Consider the following 22,758-nt stretch of genomic DNA (forward strand, 5'->3'; position numbering starts at 1 on the left):
GGGGGGGGGGGGGGTTAATGTATAAACACTAAACTTATACACAGCAATGGGAAAGTTGTTCTTGTTTGTTTTTAATTGTTTCTTTGGGGGGTGGGGGGGCAAGAAAAAGAGATGGACGTGGACACAATAACAGCCATTCAGCGTCAGGAAAAAGAAAGACTGACAAACATAAAGAAGTAAGACATACCAGTTGCCCCATTCTACCCAACCACCTGAGTTGACAGCTGAGCATCAAACCATAATCAGTTTAGAGCAAATTTTGGGTTCTACACATGTGATGAGGAAGACTTAGACAATTGTGTTTAAGACACAAGTCCATAGGAACGCCCATCAACAATTCAACATTCAAGGTGAAACCAGAGAAGAAGATTACACACATTAGAGAGAAAGAAGGGTAAGAAAGACACTAATGATCATTTTCAACTGGCCAAAAGAATTTTTGTATATTTTCAAAGGAGGATCATGTTGCCAAGGTCAACTTAAATCTATGTGTGATAATCCAAACATTCAATAAACAACCTCTAATGTGGTGTCATCATCTGAGTCAAAAACAAAACAAAACTGAAAAGTGATTGAGTGCACATACTAAAAAAAAAAATAGAATGAAGAAGAAAGGTTAGCAAAGAGTGAGGGAGGGGTTGTCTTTGGGACTGTGTACCAGAGCCGTGGGAGTCAGTAAACAGTTGGTGTGAGGTCGGATGCGGCTGGCGTAGCGTCTCTCCACAGACACAACGTGAGCTGACTCAGTCAAGGGCAACAATGCTACTAGACCCGGCTACTACATGTTAGAGACACAAGATATAAATCATCTTTCCACCACACATACATACATACACACACACGCACGCTCACACAGACATCACTTTAGTTCCTCATAACAAGGGTTTTTGTATTGTACAAAACTATCTACAACAAGGCTTTGAAAGTAGGGACATTTTATTTCAAAGAAAGGGGGTGAAAAAGAGTAAGACACCAGAAACCATCTACTCAAATAAGCTGTGAAAATTTTCCTCTAAATCTCTTCAGAGGAAAAGACTGTAAAAAACAACAACAAAACAAATCCCATCTCCACATAAACACATACGTTATTCATGTACATCTGTAAGCAATGGTATCATCACATGAAACAGCATCCAGAGTGAGTCTACAAAAACCTACTGGCATCATTTTGTTTGAAAGAAACGAGATGACAGTTGGGAGGGAACCCACAGCGGGGAGAAAAAAATAATATGTATGTGATCAAAGTTCAATATATGTCTCAAACAACATTTCCTTTCAGTAACTTTTCTCTTAGCATGAAGAAACTGTCTTAGCTCTATTGTGGCTGAAAGGTAAATGCAAAATTGTCTCCTGTATAGGTTTCCTGAGAACAAATTCACAGCTGCTTCATTCTTATTATTCTTTGGTACTTCTAAACCCAAAGTTTTTCTCTTCTCAACTTCCTTGCAATGTTTCCTCTTCCTCAAGTTTCTCTATGCATGAATGTAATACATCCACTTCCCTCTACTTGCAATGTTATGGGCACTACATTGAAAGAGCAATTTACCAAGCAAACATGAAGGTTGAAATAGAAAACCCTCTCTCAAGGAAGAGGGAAGAAAATTCACATCCATCCCTACAAAATAACATGAAAACGTTTTCATTGGACATCAATTCAAATTCAACACTAAAAAAAAACCCCCAAACTTTTTTAAAACTTTGTAAATCAGAGCAAAAGCCATAGTTGCAATGCAGGGGGTTCATATTCCAACAACATAAACACAATATCAGTCATATGGTAACAAATCAGTTCACATGCAATGTACTGCTGCAGAAAACAGAAACGATGAAACATTCATACGCCTACATTTCATGATTCAAGGCTGTCTGCATTTTTCCAGTGACTTGTGCTGCGAATTCTCATATTTCTCCGTCTTTGAAGATTCAAACTTTCATCACATATCCGACCGCAACCTTTGCAGATTTGAGTTGACCAGGATCAAACACAGTCCTTGTAATCATCACATCAAGCTCACTACACTTTTGCTTGTTTCACTTATAACATTTCAGAGAAAAAGAGAAAAGAAAAAGATAATTCTAGAAACATTTCCTGCTTATAAATTGGTGTTTCAGCTCAAATCTCACCCTCCGAAGAAAAAAGTGGTAGTTGCAAAGTCAGCAACACCGGATGGTACGGCCGACTCCACTCTGTATTCCATGGCACACGCAAGTGCACACAAACACGCTCACGCGCACACGTACACACGGGGGACAACGGTACTCACGTTTTTCTTGGTCTTCATGGCACATTCCTCTAGGGTTTCTGCAGCCTCGTACTTGCCCTGGCGTCTGTACACGGCTCCCAGGTTTTTCAGTGTTGTGGTTACAGTGGGGCTGGAAGTGGACAGAGATTATGGTTAGTCTTTTCTGAGACTCGCTACACATCTAAACTTACATATGGTACGCTTAGTATCTCCAAATAATGTGACTCGGATCATACAGACTAGGCCAGGGCAAGATTGACTCTGGGATTTATTCTTTCGAGTCCAAATGAGGACTCAAAGAATCGATCTTGTTCACAAACTCTAAGCTTCGTGTCCGCCCAAGGTCGATGCCTCCCGTCTCCTTTTTTTTTTGCCTGGTTCCTAGCCTAGACTCCGAGAATCGAGGCAAGAATCTAAATCTCTACAGCACTATTACAGTCCTGTCGTGGGATAGGCCTAGGGCTGTTCCACCCCACAGTCGAGTATTTCGCTTCAAAATGGACACCGCAACAGGACAGGACTGGTCCGGCGAATAAGGCGGCTTCTTTGATGTTGGCCTAGGCGGAGTTAAAAATGCCTTCCAAAAATTTCTTAAATACTGGCCAAATTTAAGACATAATAAGATTTTCGTGATCAGAGACCCAAAATTAGCAAAAATTACGCGTGGAACCCATTTTAACGCCCCATTACCAAGTTAAATTAAATTTTGTGAGTTTTGTTTACTTATGTTTTTTTTTCACTATTTGAATTTGGCGTGCACTAGGCCTTGATACATGTAGATTCAAGACTGTCTTCAAGGTGGATGAATCGAGGTTGCATGTGCCTGTGCTCTGTTGCTTCGTATTAGAAAAAAGAGAAAGAGAAAACAGTATTAGGTCTACTGTCCCACCGATGTTGTAGCAATTCACAACTGCTCGGGACTCAATGCAACAAAAATGTCACGTCCCAATAATAGGTGCGGTACATTAAACTCCAGTTCAAAGGTTTCAAACGTCAGACGGGTCTGTCCCAGGACGAACTTTCGTAGGCCAAGTGAGGTAGGGGCAAGAAACTGCCAGTCAGTCACTATCAATTGTCTCACGCAACCCCCCACCCCACCCCACCTTCCTCTTCCCCGCTATGAGTGAATGCTAAACTAGGCCTAGGCCTACTTGTCGTGTCTACCGTGTAGTCCAGTACGAAACCACGCTGCACATAGGCTACTGCTACTTTGAATGTTGTTGCCCCACCCCCGCTCATCTTCACTGTACACGTATTCTTTTGTAAATCATATTGTGTGTTTTGAGTTGACATCAATGAGTCATCATGTCTGGACGTCGATCTTTAGCTTGGGACTTTTTTAATAGCACGAAAACACAGTACTGTTGTTTGTATGATTTGTAATAATGTTTTGACATACAATAACACAACGTCGACAATAACAAAACATTTGTCATCAAAGCATGCTTTGACATATCAGGAAGCAAAGGGTGCAAGAGAGAAGGAGCCTATGCCCCACGCATTGGCAAGAGTGATAGAAGGGAGGCAACACACACACACATACACACCCACACCCAAACACACACACGCAAACACAACTTGTCTTGGCACGCGCGCAGGCTTAGCCAGCCACGTCTGTCAAACTCGAGACTCGAGGTCTCGATCTTAAGAGCTATTTTAAGCAGAGTTCGAGACTCGAGGTCTCGATCTTAAGAGCTATTTATAGCAGTGTTCAAGTCATGGCCTCTAAACAGCCCACTTGAAGCAGCTTCCAAACTAGAAAATCGGACTCCATTCCTTGATTCTTTTTCAGTTTTGGAATCGAGGCCTCGAGTCTTTTTGCCATCGATCTTGCCCTGGCCTAATACAGACCACTGCCATCCACTTAATTCTATTTGACAAACAATGCATCAGCCTGAAAACATTTTCATTTCAACAAAAATAGACCAAGACAATGGCAACATTAAAAGAAAAATGAAGCAACAGACTGCACCATAGCACCTTCCAAAGGGAGCTATACCCCAATGCAGTTTTTTTTTTAAAAAGCAATTGTCTTCATGAAATTTGAAAGTTCTGAAAGCAACTCAATCAACACCTTTACCCCAAATTTATCGTCCAATACAGTAAATACCATTATCTAACACTTCACAATGCTATGGGCAGATTTATGGTCATAAAAAATCAAAGCAAGTTATGCTCCCCTCTTCAGAGACACCCAGCTTATTTGTATTACTGGGAAAAGTTTATTGTGCCCAAAGGCTCCAAAAGGAAAGAAACAAAGGAAAGAAATGAAGACCACAATGGAAAAATGATCAAAGTCACAACCATGACATTATTGAGGTATTGGTATTGCCTTCAAAATGTACAACACTTCCCAAGTTTACTCTCACAAACTGTCAAATGCAACAACAGGCTCAGCTCCGAGTTAGAGTCACTTTTTAAAATATGATACAACAGACCAAAAAATTATCATAAGTAGGAGACTTGACTTTTAAAAAATCTGGACTTTTTATCAATTTGGTAAGGAGGCTTTGATTGACTTTCCATTGTGACCTTCATAAATGTTCATGTATTTCAGGCCAGGCTGGGAAGAGACAAGGGACCATCTGTCCTCCCTGCTCACCTATCTACTTTGGCATTTTTGTGCCAGACTCCGTACTCCGGCAGAGGAGGGCCGTCTTCCTTGCCGTTACCCTGTCAAGGATAAACAAACCAAGGAACTCTTTAAGTCTTTTTCTCACACAACTTGACACAAAAAGATTTGTTTATCTTTTGAGTTTGAGTAAAGAGAAACACATCGACACCATGACATCCATTGAGTGCAGGGAAAAGGATAGACAGACAGACAGAAATGACAGAAGGAAAGAAAGGAAGTACATCCTACTACTGGTGTCCTTTAATCACTTGCTTTTTGATAAATTTCCAGCACTTATAAAGCAAAAATGCACCCCAAAAAATTAACTTTTTTTTTAGTTAGTAAGAGTTTAACGGCACTTGCAACACAAGGTCATATAAGTGCCGAAGATTAGAGGTGTTACAAGAGGAGTAACAAACACAAAATAGTAGGAGGGGAGATAAGGACGACAGATGTTTGATAGGAAAGAAGGAGCAAGCCACACCAGAGCACCCGCCAACCACCCACAAAAAAAAAAAATAATTTTAAAAAATTTTGTTTTTATATTCTGACCCCCAGGGTGATCTCTGAACCAAGCAGAAAATTAAAAAGAAACAAAACACCAATCACCGGGGTAAGCAAAAACAGTAACAACATTTTTGTTAATATAAATAATCAATCAGTCTGCATTGCTGAATTAATTCAATAGATATTTAGAAGGAGGCAGAGAAACTGTGAATACAGGGGTTGAGGCCCAAAGAGAAATGATCTCATTAAATGACTCAATCAAAACGAAGGTTTAAACTAAAACTAAAAATAGTTAAAACTAACAAGAAAACCTGGGAGATAACATCTTTAAAGGCATGCATAATTAGACATCATTCTATTCTAAAAAATTATCATATCTCATAAAACAGACAAAATAAACATCTTGACAGAATAAGTAACCTCCTACCACCTGGCTCAGTACCAGGTCAGTGACACCCCCCCCCCCTCCTTACCTTGTTCTCTTCTCTCTCCTCCGCCCACACCCATATAGGCTTGTTTTCACCTGAACAAAAAAGAGCACACATATTGTTCAATTGCTTTTCTATAAGACTGTAATACATACAGTAAGCAAAGCAACAAACAACACAATATTCCATGGAAACAAGGTCAACAAAGGTTTCCTAAACATTAATAAATACCTTTGATCTAGATTTCTTAAATCAGATTTACAAACACACATTAGCTGACAAGCTAAAACTCTTTAAATATCCGAAGGGTTATAATCTCAGCAATTTTAGACAGGAATCTACTGCAGATTACAAAGCACATAGAGCTTGCTTTTGAGTTGGAATTAAAGCTATACCAGCGCTCTTTATTATTATTAGGATAACATTTTCAAATGAATAGAGTTAAGTTGGGAACATCCCCCCCCCCCCAAAAAAAAATTAAAAAAATAAAAAATTACTCATCAAATTTAGGAAACTTACTCCTGAAATCTCAAGAAAAAGTTACACGAGATAAAATACAGTAAAGCGGCAGACGTAATTTTTTCAATTATCCATACTTCAGCTTTTTACCTTCAACTTTTCCAAATTCCTTTTCATGTGCTCTTGTCAATATTTCTTTATATAATGCCTCTGCTTGCTTGTACTTTCCTTGTTTCATATATGCTGATGCCTGTGGGGATGGGTGGACACAAAACAAGACTGATCAGAACATCTAGTTTAAGAGCAGCAGTTAGTGAAAGGCATGTATCACACCTACAGAAGTATCCACAAAGATAGTACCTTTACAAGGAATGATCCATCTTCTAACTTTAAATCTTTGATACATAGGTAATCTTAAGGAATGTAAAAGCAAAATAAAAAAGCCAGCTTTTACAATTTCCTTTTCATTCTCCCCTCCCCTCTTAACAAAAAATGCTAAAATATTCTACAAATTAAAATGTAACTAGAACAAAATGGAAGACTTTCACCGAGGTTAATAACCCAATAATACTGCTCAACTGCGTTTAACAATACATTTGCTATTATCAACAGAACAGTAAACTAGAAATATAAGGAGAATACATCAGAGCTGCTCATGGTAAAACACATGGGATTTACCACTATGCTACAGAATATCTATATCACAGGGGAATTTACTTAATCATGCAGGCATTTCAAGCCAGTATGCTTTGCCACATTTACACTGCATTAGTAGGATCACCAGGCAGGCACGGCCTTGGAACACACTTATATCCCTGCATTGGAGGAGCTCTGAGACCAGGAAGTCTCAGTGTTGAAATTTACATCATATTTTGTTTCAGTGTAACTAATTACTATGGGAGATTATAAATTCCTTTTCTTCCTCTCAATGTATAATGTGAACAAAGAGCCCATGCTTTAAATTCACACACAGCATTTCTGATGTTAACGTGAAGGAAGCCTCTTGATATTACCTGTCTAGAGAAAACTTGTACTTAAGTCAACAGAAGTGTAATAAGGTACAAGTTTGTAAAATAAATATATCACACATTACTGGGAAAAAAAAGGGTTGAAAGAATTGTACTATGCAGTGTCAAGAACACTATCCGCGTCAAGAATAACTTTACAGATAATATTGTTTTAATGGACGTCAAAGATTTGGAAGGGGGTGAGGATTTATCTTTTCTACAATGATTTTGCCGTATGATTAAAGTTCAGAATTTACAGAAATAAACCTGTTGACATCTCTCAATACTAACACATAGCAAAGACACAAAGCAAAAAAAAACACCCATTACAATTGAAATGTTATAATAACAACACCTCTTGGTACATTAATGTAAGACTGTGCAGTACAATGCAGACTAGATTATTTTACAAACATGCTCGAAAAGCTCAACCACTTGATGAATTAAAGATCTCTTCCAACAAATCATTAAGAAAAAAATAGCTATTTTGTATCTGCAGCAGCACACAGAGCTATTATACAGTAATAAACACTATCATGAAGATGGCCAAAAACTGACAGAATCCATCCCTCCCTCCCACACCCAAGGAAGGTAACAAACTTTGATAATGATACACTTTGCAAACAAAGTCACCTTACCAAATTATTCAGTGTTTTCACAACATTTGTGTCATCCGGTCCCAACTTTTTCTTGTATATTTCTAAAGCTCTCAGGTAATATTTTTCCACCTGGAACAAGGAAGTACCAGTGACAACATTGCTACAGTGAAAGAGAAATACTCAATAAATGTACACAAAGTTACCTGCAAATAAGAAGCGGAACATTCTCCATTCAAAACAAAACAATGGAAAGCAGAAAAGAAAAACCAAACAAAAATCACACAGTGGCATACAAACACACACACACACACAGAATGTGTCCTTGGACTGTGACGAGCATTCCTTGCACAGAACCAAGTGAGCCCACAGAGACCACTCAAAGCAAAAGGGGAACAAAAAAAACTTGGATTATTAAATAGTTTGAACTTAGAATGAAAAATAACGAAAAAAATCAAAAAAAATCAGCTACATAAAAAACAAACTCTCAGATATGAGCCCCACAGACAGTGATGGTGAAACATATCTGAAACTTCTGGATTACGACTCTTTGTTTCCCTTTGAGCAAGGCTCACTTTCAAGTTTCTTTAGCTTTGAGTGGTGGTCATTACACAGTGGCAAAAAACAACTGTGAAAGGCGTAATTTTGTACAGATAACTGAGGTGCCATATGTCAGATTTTTACATAACAAGAACATATTATCATTATGTCACTTTTGAAATAATGATTCTGATAGAAATCCCTTTTGTATGCTTACTCATCTTACCTGCTGACATGTCAAACAATGAGGAGAAGGTTGACATAATTAAATTGCATTGTAACTAGAATTGTTGCAGCCCACGTTCAATATATCTCGATCATGACTGATTTTTACATCCATAACACTAGTCTCTCAGAGAATGTTTTGAAAATGAAAAAAGGCGCTGAAAAATGTGTAATGAACTTCATTCTAGAATAGACTTTCTTCACAGATTTTTAATGAGACGATTGTTTAAAAAATCTACATACGGTTAAGAAGCTTGAATTAAACAGTGAGTTCTCCCAGGTCAGGCAATGAACAGTGTTATTGTGGCCTTTGGCAAGTAAAAATCTGACGTCCAGCAAATTATGAAACTGGCCACATACTAAAAGGGACAAGAACGTAAAGAGAAAGATGCACGTTGTTCTACTACGGTGGGGTCCCCGTGGAATTCAGACCTGTATTAGACACACATTGTAGGGGGAAAGAAGAGCCTTGACAAAACCAAATTCCATTAAAGTATATGAAGGGAACTAAAGAATACACCCAAATGCAAGCACAAAATGAAAATGACAAAAGAACTGAGACGTCAAAATCCAATAATGGAGCAAAATGGTAGCTGCTTGGAGAGTTGAGAGGTGAGGTTAGCCATCAGTCCTCTGTAGCAAAAATTATCACAAAAACAAGGACACAGGGAATACTTTTTTTCTTCTAAATCTGAAAAGAAAGCTCTTGTAATTATACTGAAATCATTTATAAAATTTGTGATGACTGCAGAGACAAATAAATGTGTGCCACTCTGCAAGGTATTTTGCTAGCTTCAAATTGACCTATACGCACATGCTTCAGCTTCGCACACAAATCTGAAGCCCAAGTTCAGAGGCAACATAAATGATAAGCTCTACTCTACTCTCAAAACAAAAAGCTATCACCATTTTGTCTCCATCTCTCGGAAATAAATACTACAGAGAAAAAAAAAACATCTAAAAACCAATCAACACCGAGAAACATCGAAAACAGTAGTCCACTGTTGACAGCCCAGTGGCCAGCAGGGGCATGGAGTGGACTACCAGGTAGTTACCAGATTGTTCTTAGTTTTAGCTACATTGGGATCATCAAGCCCCAGCTTTCCCTCATAAATCTCCTTCGCACGATGATAGTACAGCTCCACCTGAAACCAACAAACAGTTTTAGCACAAAGGACACCCTCCTGTGGTTATTGAATTACGACATTTCACAGCATCCAGGTGTAGTCAGCTCTCCGCCATTCAATGGATCGTCACATCAAGCTCTCTGGGAAAATATCAAACTTGACACAACAGAGCATGCCATAAGTTCAAATAACAACATTTTGCCAGTCCATTCTGGAAACGTGATATATGAACAACATCTTACAGGAGAAACTCCTAGATATACTCTTAGAGATTTCTACTCTTTGCATCCACCTCAATCTCTAGTCTTCCTTTGCGATAGAGAGGATCAGCAACACACACTCCAACTAAACAAAGTGTAATCAATATCATACTTCAAAACATTATCACTTAGGCAAAAGTAAAGGTAAAAACCTCATAATCATCTCTCTGGACTCATGTGTCTGTGGCTACATGATAAGTTCTTATGCTGTTGCAAGAAAAAGACTCCAGATCAATTCAAGAGTGCGACAGTCTATTTTATCACACTTCTTTCGCTTTCTACTGGGACTCTGTATCTCACTTAGTGTAAGTTGGCCCAACAGGTAGGGTCAAAGCAACCCGCCTCCTAACTGATCTATATTGTGCTGATGAGAGGGTCAAGTATTTACAATCCATCATTTGATCTCTTCAGTTTGTGATCGAAACCAACAGTGCCTCTGAGAGATCAAAGACATTATGGACAGTCACCAAAAGCAACTGATGACAAGTAAACCACCAAAACTTTGTCCAACACTAAACTTATCAAGTGTCGATAGTCCTAGAAATGTAATATTCAATTCCTCATGATAAAATATGTTGCTGAGACAGAATGGGAACCCTTACCTCCTCGTACTTGCCCTGGTTTTGGCATAGAAGGGCCAGGTTGTTTAGCTGTTTGGCAACATCAGGATGATCTTTGCCCAGCACCTGAAATGTCCAAAAAATGCTTTTCTTTACTACATATTGAGAATAAAAAACCATCCATGATCAGAAGAGAGAACAGTACAGAAATAACTAAAGCTAAGAAAATACCTCCATGCTGTTATCCCTACCGTCTTCCCATGTTGAAGATCACAACTGAAACTTCATTTTGCGAGTTCAGTGTCTCTTCAGACTCGTGCAGAATAATGATGAGACTATTTAACTCTTTTTCTTAATACGAAAAAGCATATTTTTTATTCAATGTCCAATAATCCCTTAACAAAATAACTGGGGATAGCTTCTTTCGAAGAAAAAATCTAGCAAAGGACAAGCAACTTAAACTTGCAAGGAAAAAACAAGGGACCTCCAAGCAAATCAGCTGCAAAACAAAACTGTTATTCCTTCTGTTTGGCCCTGCATCACTAACAGAAATGGGAAGTCAATGTTCTAAATTCATTCAGAGCAGTCAAGAGGCAAGCAGAAGTAATAAATAAATATACTTCTTCATAGGTAGTAGTAACAGAACTTTTTCAACAGTAGCCTGTCTAACACAACATTTTATATACCATGTTACCAAATTTTTTTCTCCTTAAACCCTCATGAGCTGGTAAACCATCTGTTGCCTAAATGTTATACACAGAAAAAACACAGACAACATTGTGGGAATATTCCACTTTAATTTGGGACCACACAAGAACTCTAAGGGGTGTGTGCACACAGCACTCCTTGCCATCACCACTGACCTTTTCTCTTATCTCCAAGGCCCGTTTACACAAGGGTTCTGCCTCCTTGTACTTGCCACGTTTCCCATAGAGAACAGCCAGGTTGTTCAGGGTGGCAGCAACCTGGCCAAAACAATGATAGTCAAAAGTCATATTCAAGAAAACAATTCAATTTAAAACAACAAAATACCACAACAGTTCTAAATGACTATTCAAGTAAATCCAAGATGCATACAACATAAATTCTAAATAACTATTCAACTAAAAGAACAAAGAAAGACTTATGATAAACAGTAAAAAGATTTTCAATAAAGCCAAAATGTAATGGTTAATTTTAAATTGCTATTAGAGTACCCCAGAACGCTCTGATAAATTCTAAAATGTTACTCCAGTAATACCCAAATGTTAAGGTCTGAAGCAAGCAGCGTTATCTTAACAAAGACTGGCTTCTCATTTTATCTTATTCACGTTGCCCTCTACATCACGGAATCAACATCAAGTTAAAATAGCTAGAGTATATCAAGCACAAAAGCTGAAAAATGAGGCAATTCTTAAAAGATAACTGGACTGCAAATGGCTGCAAAAGTCAACCCAACCCAACACCAACACCCCCCCACCCCCCCCCCCCACCCCCCCCTGCTTCAAAAGTACTTTAACCCCTGTTATCCGGTTACTTTGGGTATTCTTCTATTATGAAAATCTAATCAGGACATGGACAAATTAAGGGAAGTGCACCGTATCAACCGTCTTAACTCATTCTCTACCCATTTTTATACCAGCTTTCACTGGTTTTCTCTGTGCATCCAATCATGAATGATAGGTGTGTATGTTCAGGAAAGATTTTCATAAGTAAAATGAAATAATAAGTAGGTAGTGTCACTTATATTTTGAAAGGTAATAAAACGTAGCATTGAAATGTGTAAAAAGATATTTGATTAGGCAAAGGACGTAATTGATACTTGTCAGAGAACACATACATCACATGGGAGCTAATAAAAAGACAGACTAAATTTCAGACTTTGAATATAAATAATAAAATTTGTATTTTTTTAAAAATTCCTATGCTCATAAAATGAATGTTACATTCAATTCCCTGCCTGTTCATGCAAAAAAAGGTATGAAATTGTGCAGTTCTAGCACATTTTATGATCAATTTTGTAACATCACTGTGACAATACCAAAAGTTGTAATGAACCAAAATTTGCCAGAGTTGCACTTGCTTGTCCAAGTCTAGATTTAGATTTAGACCTAGATCTAGGTTATTATCCTCTTGATTTTCACTTATCTTGGCTTTCTTTCCCTTTCATTTCCAAGCATATTCACTCACTTCCCTGTCTCCAACTATCCTCTTTCCTGTCACTGTAGATTTAATTAAATCTACGAATTACGTCTTTCACCCTTCTCACTCTCGATTCAAGCATCGCCCGAATCAGAATCTAAGGGCTAAGGATTCTAAGACAATTTCATCTCTGTCCTCAATTTTACAAAATAAAAATTCCCAAGTCTGTTTTACAAGTTATATGCCTATAGGGTCGTTTACTACCAGACCCAGAAAACATAGCTAGAACTAGAAATGGGTGTGGTCATCTTTCGTGTCTTGGTTTCACAAACACACCACATAAAATACTTCAACAATTTCAACTTTCCACCAACTTACGTAGTTATAGACATTAAATTTTGTTGCAGGAAGTTTCTACTTTTGAAATTTATTTATATCAAAACTTAAAATTATGGATCAAACGTTTACGAATTAAATAAAGTATAGAGTATAGCCTGTGCCGATGTATCGGTAATGGGTGAAAATGGTGCGGTCACGCTGCCGATATATCGGTAAGGGGCAGAGAATGAGTTAATATGACCCTCCCCCATTGACTATCAGTGTCAACAGCTGATAGCTATTCAGCATTATTCCTGTGTTCAAAAGGTGTTAAAATATAACTTAAATTTGTTTACTGTACACACAATGTAAAAAGCAAAAGGAAATTCAATTATTTTAAAATCTTTAAACAACAGACTTACACAGAGAAAGCTTTCTAACAAAGAATTTTAAAAGGAATGACACATGAAAAACCTGTTGACATTCAAGAACAGAAGCAAACATTTAGTCATACAAAAAAAGGCAAACTCAACATATATAACAATATATATATATATGTAGGAGTACATAAGTTATATAACACTAATAAGACAAAAGACAATAAAGATCTGGGGTAAAACAAAATAGGCTCAAAAAGAAAAATGGGTTGTTCTATTAGAGCGAAACCATCTGCATCAATCAGCTGTCGCAGCTCAGAACAAGAAGAAGCAGAGTTCTACACAGAAACAGACTTGACCCTTCACATATGGATAAGTCATTAGATTGAAACATACATAGCTTTTGAAAGAAAACATTTCATGTCCAAAGCACACATTAAACTAAAGCAAAACCATAATTATCTAAAAGCTTATGACACCCCCCCCCCCCCCCCCCCCACCATATTTTCAGCAATGTTGACCTTTCTGTCTGTCTGCCAATCCCATTTAAATAAAGGACTATGTCTTATTGCCTCACTCCCACTAAACCTAATTACATCTTCGTTATAAATGCATAGGGTAATTAACACTTTTTCTTGCACATAAAAAGGGCTCCCTAACTGTACTAGCTCATAAAAGGGGTCATTGGGAAGTTATCACCTCAAAGCTTTGTCAACCAGTTTAGCCTACTGCAGCATGCCTAGAACATGCAAAGCATGCTGAAAGCATGAGCAGTTTTAGTACATCTAGAGCCTCTTGCCTTGGCCACACAAAAATAGTTTAAAACACTATGAAGAATAATATAAAGAGTAACAGCTTTGGTTCTGTTACAAAACACCGACACAACAACATTCATTAAACAGTGAGAGAAAGTGAGTCACTCTCTCTTGATTGAAAAGCAACATTTTGGAGGGCGGACACATCATCTGTGCTTGCTTTGTGAGATTGGAGAACATCACAGTGCTACTTGTTACAAGTGTAGACGGACGGTGCATTGGTCACTGTACACATGTACCACGGTCAAGACTACCGAGGACAGATCTTTCCAGAGTGCATCAAGCAGAACAGTAAGACAGAATGCCACAAGCAACATGAAAAGTACAGCAGAACACATAGTGCTCATAAACACTTGTTCTGGACAATACAGAAACGAAGAACTTCATTTGGTTTGCAAAACTAGGCACCAATGATACAAATAAATACACAAATCCACTTACTTCAAAAGTACTTTAACCCCTGTTATCCGGTTACTTTGGGTATTCTTCTATTATGAAAATCTAATCAGGACATGGACAAATTAAGGGAAGTGCACCGTATCAACCGTCTTAACTCATTCTCTACCCATTTTTATACCAGCTTTCACTGGTTTTCTCTGTGCATCCAATCATGAATGATAGGTGTGTATGTTCAGGAAAGATTTTCATAAGTAAAATGAAATAATAAGTAGGTAGTGTCACTTATATTTTGAAAGGTAATAAAACGTAGCATTGAAATGTGTAAAAAGATATTTGATTAGGCAAAGGACGTAATTGATACTTGTCAGAGAACACATACATCACATGGGAGCTAATAAAAAGACAGACTAAATTTCAGACTTTGAATATAAATAATAAAATTTGTATTTTTTTAAAAATTCCTATGCTCATAAAATGAATGTTACATTCAATTCCCTGCCTGTTCATGCAAAAAAAGGTATGAAATTGTGCAGTTCTAGCACATTTTATGATCAATTTTGTAACATCACTGTGACAATACCAAAAGTTGTAATGAACCAAAATTTGCCAGAGTTGCACTTGCTTGTCCAAGTCTAGATTTAGATTTAGACCTAGATCTAGGTTATTATCCTCTTGATTTTCACTTATCTTGGCTTTCTTTCCCTTTCATTTCCAAGCATATTCACTCACTTCCCTGTCTCCAACTATCCTCTTTCCTGTCACTGTAGATTTAATTAAATCTACGAATTACGTCTTTCACCCTTCTCACTCTCGATTCAAGCATCGCCCGAATCAGAATCTAAGGGCTAAGGATTCTAAGACAATTTCATCTCTGTCCTCAATTTTACAAAATAAAAATTCCCAAGTCTGTTTTACAAGTTATATGCCTATAGGGTCGTTTACTACCAGACCCAGAAAACATAGCTAGAACTAGAAATGGGTGTGGTCATCTTTCGTGTCTTGGTTTCACAAACACACCACATAAAATACTTCAACAATTTCAACTTTCCACCAACTTACGTAGTTATAGACATTAAATTTTGTTGCAGGAAGTTTCTACTTTTGAAATTTATTTATATCAAAACTTAAAATTATGGATCAAACGTTTACGAATTAAATAAAGTATAGAGTATAGCCTGTGCCGATGTATCGGTAATGGGTGAAAATGGTGCGGTCACGCTGCCGATATATCGGTAAGGGGCAGAGAATGAGTTAATATGACCCTCCCCCATTGACTATCAGTGTCAACAGCTGATAGCTATTCAGCATTATTCCTGTGTTCAAAAGGTGTTAAAATATAACTTAAATTTGTTTACTGTACACACAATGTAAAAAGCAAAAGGAAATTCAATTATTTTAAAATCTTTAAACAACAGACTTACACAGAGAAAGCTTTCTAACAAAGAATTTTAAAAGGAATGACACATGAAAAACCTGTTGACATTCAAGAACAGAAGCAAACATTTAGTCATACAAAAAAAGGCAAACTCAACATATATAACAATATATATATATATGTAGGAGTACATAAGTTATATAACACTAATAAGACAAAAGACAATAAAGATCTGGGGTAAAACAAAATAGGCTCAAAAAGAAAAATGGGTTGTTCTATTAGAGCGAAACCATCTGCATCAATCAGCTGTCGCAGCTCAGAACAAGAAGAAGCAGAGTTCTACACAGAAACAGACTTGACCCTTCACATATGGATAAGTCATTAGATTGAAACATACATAGCTTTTGAAAGAAAACATTTCATGTCCAAAGCACACATTAAACTAAAGCAAAACCATAATTATCTAAAAGCTTATGACACCCCCCCCCCCCCCCCCCCCACCATATTTTCAGCAATGTTGACCTTTCTGTCTGTCTGCCAATCCCATTTAAATAAAGGACTATGTCTTATTGCCTCACTCCCACTAAACCTAATTACATCTTCGTTATAAATGCATAGGGTAATTAACACTTTTTCTTGCACATAAAAAGGGCTCCCTAACTGTACTAGCTCATAAAAGGGGTCATTGGGAAGTTATCACCTCAAAGCTTTGTCAACCAGTTTAGCCTACTGCAGCATGCCTAGAACATGCAAAGCATGCTGAAAGCATGAGCAGTTTTAGTACATCTAGAGCCTCTTGCCTTGGCCACACAAAAATAGTTTAAAACACTATGAAGAATAATATAAAGAGTAACAGCTTTGGTTCTGTTACAAAACACCGACACAACAACATTCATTAAACAGTGAGAGAAAGTGAGTCACTCTCTCTTGATTGAAAAGCAACATTTTGGAGGGCGGACACATCATCTGTGCTTGCTTTGTGAGATTGGAGAACATCACAGTGCTACTTGTTACAAGTGTAGACGGACGGTGCATTGGTCACTGTACACATGTACCACGGTCAAGACTACCGAGGACAGATCTTTCCAGAGTGCATCAAGCAGAACAGTAAGACAGAATGCCACAAGCAACATGAAAAGTACAGCAGAACACATAGTGCTCATAAACACTTGTTCTGGACAATACAGAAACGAAGAACTTCATTTGGTTTGCAAAACTAGGCACCAATGATACAAATAAATACACAAATCCACTTAATGAACAGACAATGTTACAACGATAATAAACCGTGAACACATACAAAATAAATTCCATACTTGCACTGCACCCCCCCCCCCCCCCCCTCACCCCCCCATTTGTCCCCATAAATTGTCCCTATTCTTTGAACTCCTAAGCTTCTCAAGTACAATAGATAGGCATGCAGTTTACTGTTCAAGACAACGAAACTACCCATGAGTAATTCCAATCCTGCATTAAGTTGTCAATCATGCAGAAGAAGAAGTTAACAAAACGCAGCCCTGAACCCTGAGACTTACAACAAAATGTTATTCAATAAATGAAATGTTATTTAGAAAAAAAGTCTTGCCCCCCCCCCCCCAAATGATTTCCGTTAGCAAGGCATTCTTTGAGACATTTGTGTGTGTGCCTGGTGAAAGGTGCCAAATGACGCATTATGAAGAATCCCATTTTTTTTCCATTTTCATGTAGAGGATTAATTTCTGAACAATATGCTTTTTGAATTTTTAAGATATCTTATTTTTTTTTCATTTTCATGAAGAGGATTAATTTCTGAACAATATGCTTTTTGAATTTTTAAGATATCTTCAGTAGTTTTTTGACATATGGGTGATTTTGTAAGGCAGGATACGGAAACAAAGTTTTGAGAAAAACGGCTTTAAAGTTTCTCCATTGTTTCTGCTTCAAATAGATAGATCTACGATTCGAGACGACCTGACAATACATTCGCTACTCACAAACCAACTTTAAAAAGCAGATATAATAAAAGAACAGCTTCAAAATGTTTACATTACGTCTTCAAAACAAAATCCCCACCACCATGAGCAAGAATTTTCAAGAAATTAGATCTAGGTTTGCGCAGCGAAGAAATATGCGATACAACTTGCTCTCCAAAAAACAAAAAGGGTATGGATACGCAAAGCTTCGCTTTGTTTACGCCTTCACACTACTCACCACTAGAGAACGGAGAAAATGACCTAAATTTTGGTATGCAATGTGATCGGGTTGACTTTATAAAAGGACAAGAGAACCATCAGCAATGTTTACTCGGAAAACCAATTTTCTTACACAGTTTTGGGGATTGTGCAATATACCTCGTGTTATTATATAACATCTTTAAACGTGTATTTTAAAGTAAAAGAAACTCAAGTCCTTGTAAATATCGATAAAGGACTGGCTAAAGAATCCATTTAGTGGAACTTACTTTTTGTCAAAAATTCTATTTTTGACCTTTGAAGCCGGATATCTCGGTTCGAGCAAATGCGTCTTTTGGTACCTTTCACCAGGCACGCTCACATATAATTAGATAAACATACCCATAAATACATACCACTGAATAACAATAGCACCAAGAATCGGTGAGAGTTCAAATCATCAAAATACTAAAAACAGTCAAAACAAAGAAAGCCAAACTAAAATTTAAAACAGTGACAAAATCTGACATTGCTGAGCCTCTGGTGTGAAAGTAGCCTTTATTGCACTTTATTGAGGAAACATTTAGACTACTGACAAATTCATAGAAACTTATTGTGCCACATTATAGAATGAAACCTGCAACCAACTAAGAACAGATCGGATCCTTAAGATACAAAAATGACCTGCAAGCTGTTTAAGTTTATTGTCAAGATGAGAAACTTTACATAACATGAAGGACTTAATGTACACATCTCCTTTGTTTTTCGTTTTTTTCTTTCCTCAGACAAAAGTATGTTGAACAACTGTGCTTGATTTTAAAAAATGTCTCTATCAGTTTTGCAAAGAAGAAGAATAAAAAAAGCACTTAAATATCTGTTTCAATGAGTTCTGAAAGCCACACGGTAAAGAAAATAGAATATATGGACATTTATGTTTTCTAAATTTACGTAAGTATTTTGATCAATTCTCAAGACTACACTGCATGGTGGATATCAAGCCATGCAGGTTGTTTCCAATTTTTTAACTCATTTTGATTCCTAATCGTACAAGACAGCAGTGATAAGAGGGTAGCTGCTAGGGCCACAACACAGAGCTTCAACACAGAGAACCAACAGACGAGGCAATATTCCGACACAACATGCAACACCAGACTTGTAACTGGCATGCAGGAGAAGGAGGAGGGGAGCTAACTGCCAGCCAGGCCGGACCAGGCAGGCACAACTCACGGCAGGGTGGTCGAGGCCCAGCGTCTTTTCACGGATGCTGAGAGCATCGTTCAGTAGATTAGCAGCATCCTTGTACTTCCCTTGGTCCCTTCACGAGAGATGGACAGGAAGTTGCCAGGAGGGCAGATAAACACAAGGTCAACAATCAAATAGGTATCACATATACAGTAGAGGACAACCATAATGCATAGAACTAGTCATCTATGCTCTGCTCCTCTCGGCCATGCTGGAAATTCAAAAGTTTAGTTAATAAATAACTGCTTTAGGAAACATCTGCTAGAGTGGGATGCATAAGACATTTTGTGTTCAAAATGAGAATTTTACATCATACTTTGTTACTCTGACAGTTCAAACCTCTGCAAATCCCACTGTTCACAGGTATACCCTATAAGCATCACTCAGGATCACGCAGTGTTTACAAAAAAAACCAACAAAAAACTATGGGCGTGTAGAAACTCACAGCAGGATGGCTCATGCCAAGGGTTTTCTCTCGGATGATTAGCGCATCATGTAGCAAGTTGCCTGCCTCTTTGAATTTGCCTTGATCTCTGGAACAGCATGCAAGTCCAGTGAAGACAAGCGGGGTGGGGGCCTTCAGCTAAAACTACTCAAGTCTGAATAGATTCCTGCTTTATACGCCTAAGACTAAACATAAAATGAGTTCTAGTTCCATGAAACAGATCAGAAAACACAGCTCCAAAGAAAGAGCTCTCTTGCTCTTATTCTATAGCTTAAAACAAATGAGAATACAGTCTTAGGACAGTCTATAAAGAATGAGCTTTAGTTCTAAAGATAAAACACACACATGCTGTCAAGAAAGGAAAAACATTATTTCAATGATGCATCACAGACACAGATGTTGTGGGTCACCAACTCACCATGGCTACTGCCATTAACTTACAATGTTAGCCGTTTGTGAGGAGAATGTAAAAGAACCACATTCAGAGAAAGAAACTGCAGACAAATGGACAGACAGACAGACAGACAGACAGACAGACAGACAGACAGACAGACAGACAGACAGACAGACAGACAGACAGACAGGCAGATACAACAACAGCAGCACTGTGTAGAAGAAAGATCTCCAAGAGGCACCCTCTAACCACTCGCAAAGTGTAAAGAGGAAACATAACACCACCTCATACAATAGCTTCAGTTACAGCAGAGATTGGTCCAGTTAACAATTATCCCACGGAGAGTAACTGACATAACTGAGCAATGCTTTGTGAAAAGCCAGATGCAGAGATAACAACAAAAGCACAAGGGAGACCGACCAGTCAAGATGACGGACGCGGTTGTGTCCAAGCCTGAGATCAGGTCCAGGTAGAAGTATAATGCCTGACCACACACTATGTAGGTCATTTTGAAAACTGAGCACTGGATCTTCTGTCAGGACTCAGAGCTATAAGAAAATATTCCAAGAAAAACTAGAGAAAAGACCCCTACATAAATTGGACTCATATTTCCATGTTGCAGATCAAGTTACCTCCCTGTTGTATTGAAGTGAGGCAGAACCCATGTGTATAGCTTAAAGTCCCCGACTACATGTGAATAATTCAGGTTTATAACCAATATACATCAACCATTAACACACCCCTGTTTAAATGCAAAGAGTGGGGTTTGAAACAAATCATATCTGTACTTGTAATGTCTGGAATACTAGAACAGGCCTAAAGTTTAGTAACTTGAAACAAGCATGCAGTGACCTCCTATCTGACCGACGGGCCACTCTTCTCCACAAAATAAGGAATATTCTATCAGTCATATCATATTCACATAAGAACTGACTTTGTATTTATTTTCTGTCATATTTGCACCATCATGATATAAGTGTTGCTTAAATGTTTGTTGACTAAACAGGACCCACAAGGCTTTGGCTACGCAGAAAATGTAAAACCACTTTTTGTCGGTTATTGAACACCCATTATCACATAAATATTGAATTGAATCCAACAGGTTCAGTTCACAGCACACCACAAAATGATGACTCATTCCTGATCCCTGTGCCAATCAATCACAATGACTGCAAGTCCTGTCAGTGATAATTAAACATACAACCAAACCTAAACCAACCACTTCTGAAAGAGAACGTATTCGCTGAGAGAAACAAAACAACTGTGAACAAAACCAATGAAGATACAGTCATCTGATGACCAAGTACCCACCCCAAGTAACAGAAATAGATTGCAAATTCTTCTGTAGCTACCAGCAAATACGCTCAGTGGATACATACAAAAAGAGAAGCACTCCAACAGTCATTTCCATTTCATACGATAAATAACATCTCCACATAACAAATACAATCATTATGCCAAGATATTTTTCAGACTCTAGAGATTATGTTATTTACACTGATATGAAAACTGAAAATGTAACTTTCCCTTCTTTTTTACTAATTGAAAAAAAAAAAAACGATACTTGTTGTTCAAAGAGAATCAGTTAACTTAAAAGAAGTAAAATGACTTACCTGTACACCAGAGCTAAGATGTTGAGCATGGTGGCCACATCGGGGTGGTCATGCCCTGAGGTCTTCTCCAGGTCCTCCAGCGCCTGTTTACACAATGGCACAGCCACTTCATAGCGACCTTGAGAGGCGTATTGTATCACCAGGTTGTGAAGGGTGCGCAACCGAGCGGGGATTTCATACCCGCCACTGGCAGCATGCGCCATTGCACTGGGTTGTGATGGAGAGAGCACTGTGAACAGAAATGGTCACCACTCAACTTCTATGGAACACCACAATACAATGGAACAAGATGATTTTAAAACAAAAACATGTAAAATGAGATACAAAGGCTCATTTTCACAAGGAAAGAAAAAAAAAACCAACTTAAAAACTATAAGAATGAGTAGGTGTCACACCTGTATGATAAAATTGTAAACATTGTAAAATACATTGAGACTAAACGATAAGAAAGAAAGAAAAAAAACGTTAAATACATTATCCAGAAACAGCACATCAACTGTGTTCTGTTCCTTCCAGTTCACTACATACATAGTTCTATTGCTAAATCAGGAAAAGTTCCATAATCATCTTACAAAATATTACAAAATAAATTAACAACAACAAAACAAAACAAAAACAAACAAAAAAGATTTTTTAAAATAAATGAAACAGTAAATCCATTTGTACTTGAAACCTGTGGGGGGATTTTTGTAGTACTGGAGATACAAAACAGGTCAGGCATAAAGCATGTCAGGATCAAGTCATATATAGGGACGGGGCACATATGTATGCAGAGAAGAACAGCAGCCATAAAAGGAAATAGGAAAAGACATAAATCAGGGGACCGTGAAAATAACCACAAAGGACGGCAAGACAGGGGGCAAAAAAAAAACTGTGTCAAAATATAAGAAGGTGAAGCAAACATTGGAAAAAAGACAATTTCAGGGAATAATTTTAAAGCATT

The 22,758-nt window shown here is 37.8% G+C and overlaps 1 protein-coding gene across 13 annotated transcripts in view; it reads right to left on the minus strand.

The window, feature by feature from the left end:
* Positions 1 to 22,758, minus strand: part of KLC2 (kinesin light chain) — an 80,206-nt gene that overhangs the window by 21,769 nt on the left and 35,679 nt on the right. For 10 of the 13 annotated variants that reach the window (XM_035968569.1, XM_035968564.1, XM_035968562.1 and 7 more), the window contains 9 exon segments: positions 21,816 to 22,044; positions 19,349 to 19,436; positions 11,430 to 11,531; positions 10,609 to 10,692; positions 9,675 to 9,764; positions 6,402 to 6,501; positions 5,838 to 5,887; positions 4,846 to 4,916; positions 2,265 to 2,373 (listed from right to left, as the gene is read on the minus strand). In XM_035968569.1, the coding sequence (XP_035824462.1) occupies positions 2,265 to 2,373; positions 4,846 to 4,916; positions 5,838 to 5,887; positions 6,402 to 6,501; positions 9,675 to 9,764; positions 10,609 to 10,692; positions 11,430 to 11,531; positions 19,349 to 19,436; positions 21,816 to 22,044 (923 nt within the window). 13 annotated transcript variants of the gene reach the window in all.

Source organism: Aplysia californica, unplaced genomic scaffold (assembly GCF_000002075.1).
Source record: "Aplysia californica isolate F4 #8 unplaced genomic scaffold, AplCal3.0 scaffold00068, whole genome shotgun sequence".
In the NCBI taxonomy this organism is placed as follows: domain Eukaryota; kingdom Metazoa; phylum Mollusca; class Gastropoda; order Aplysiida; family Aplysiidae; genus Aplysia; species Aplysia californica.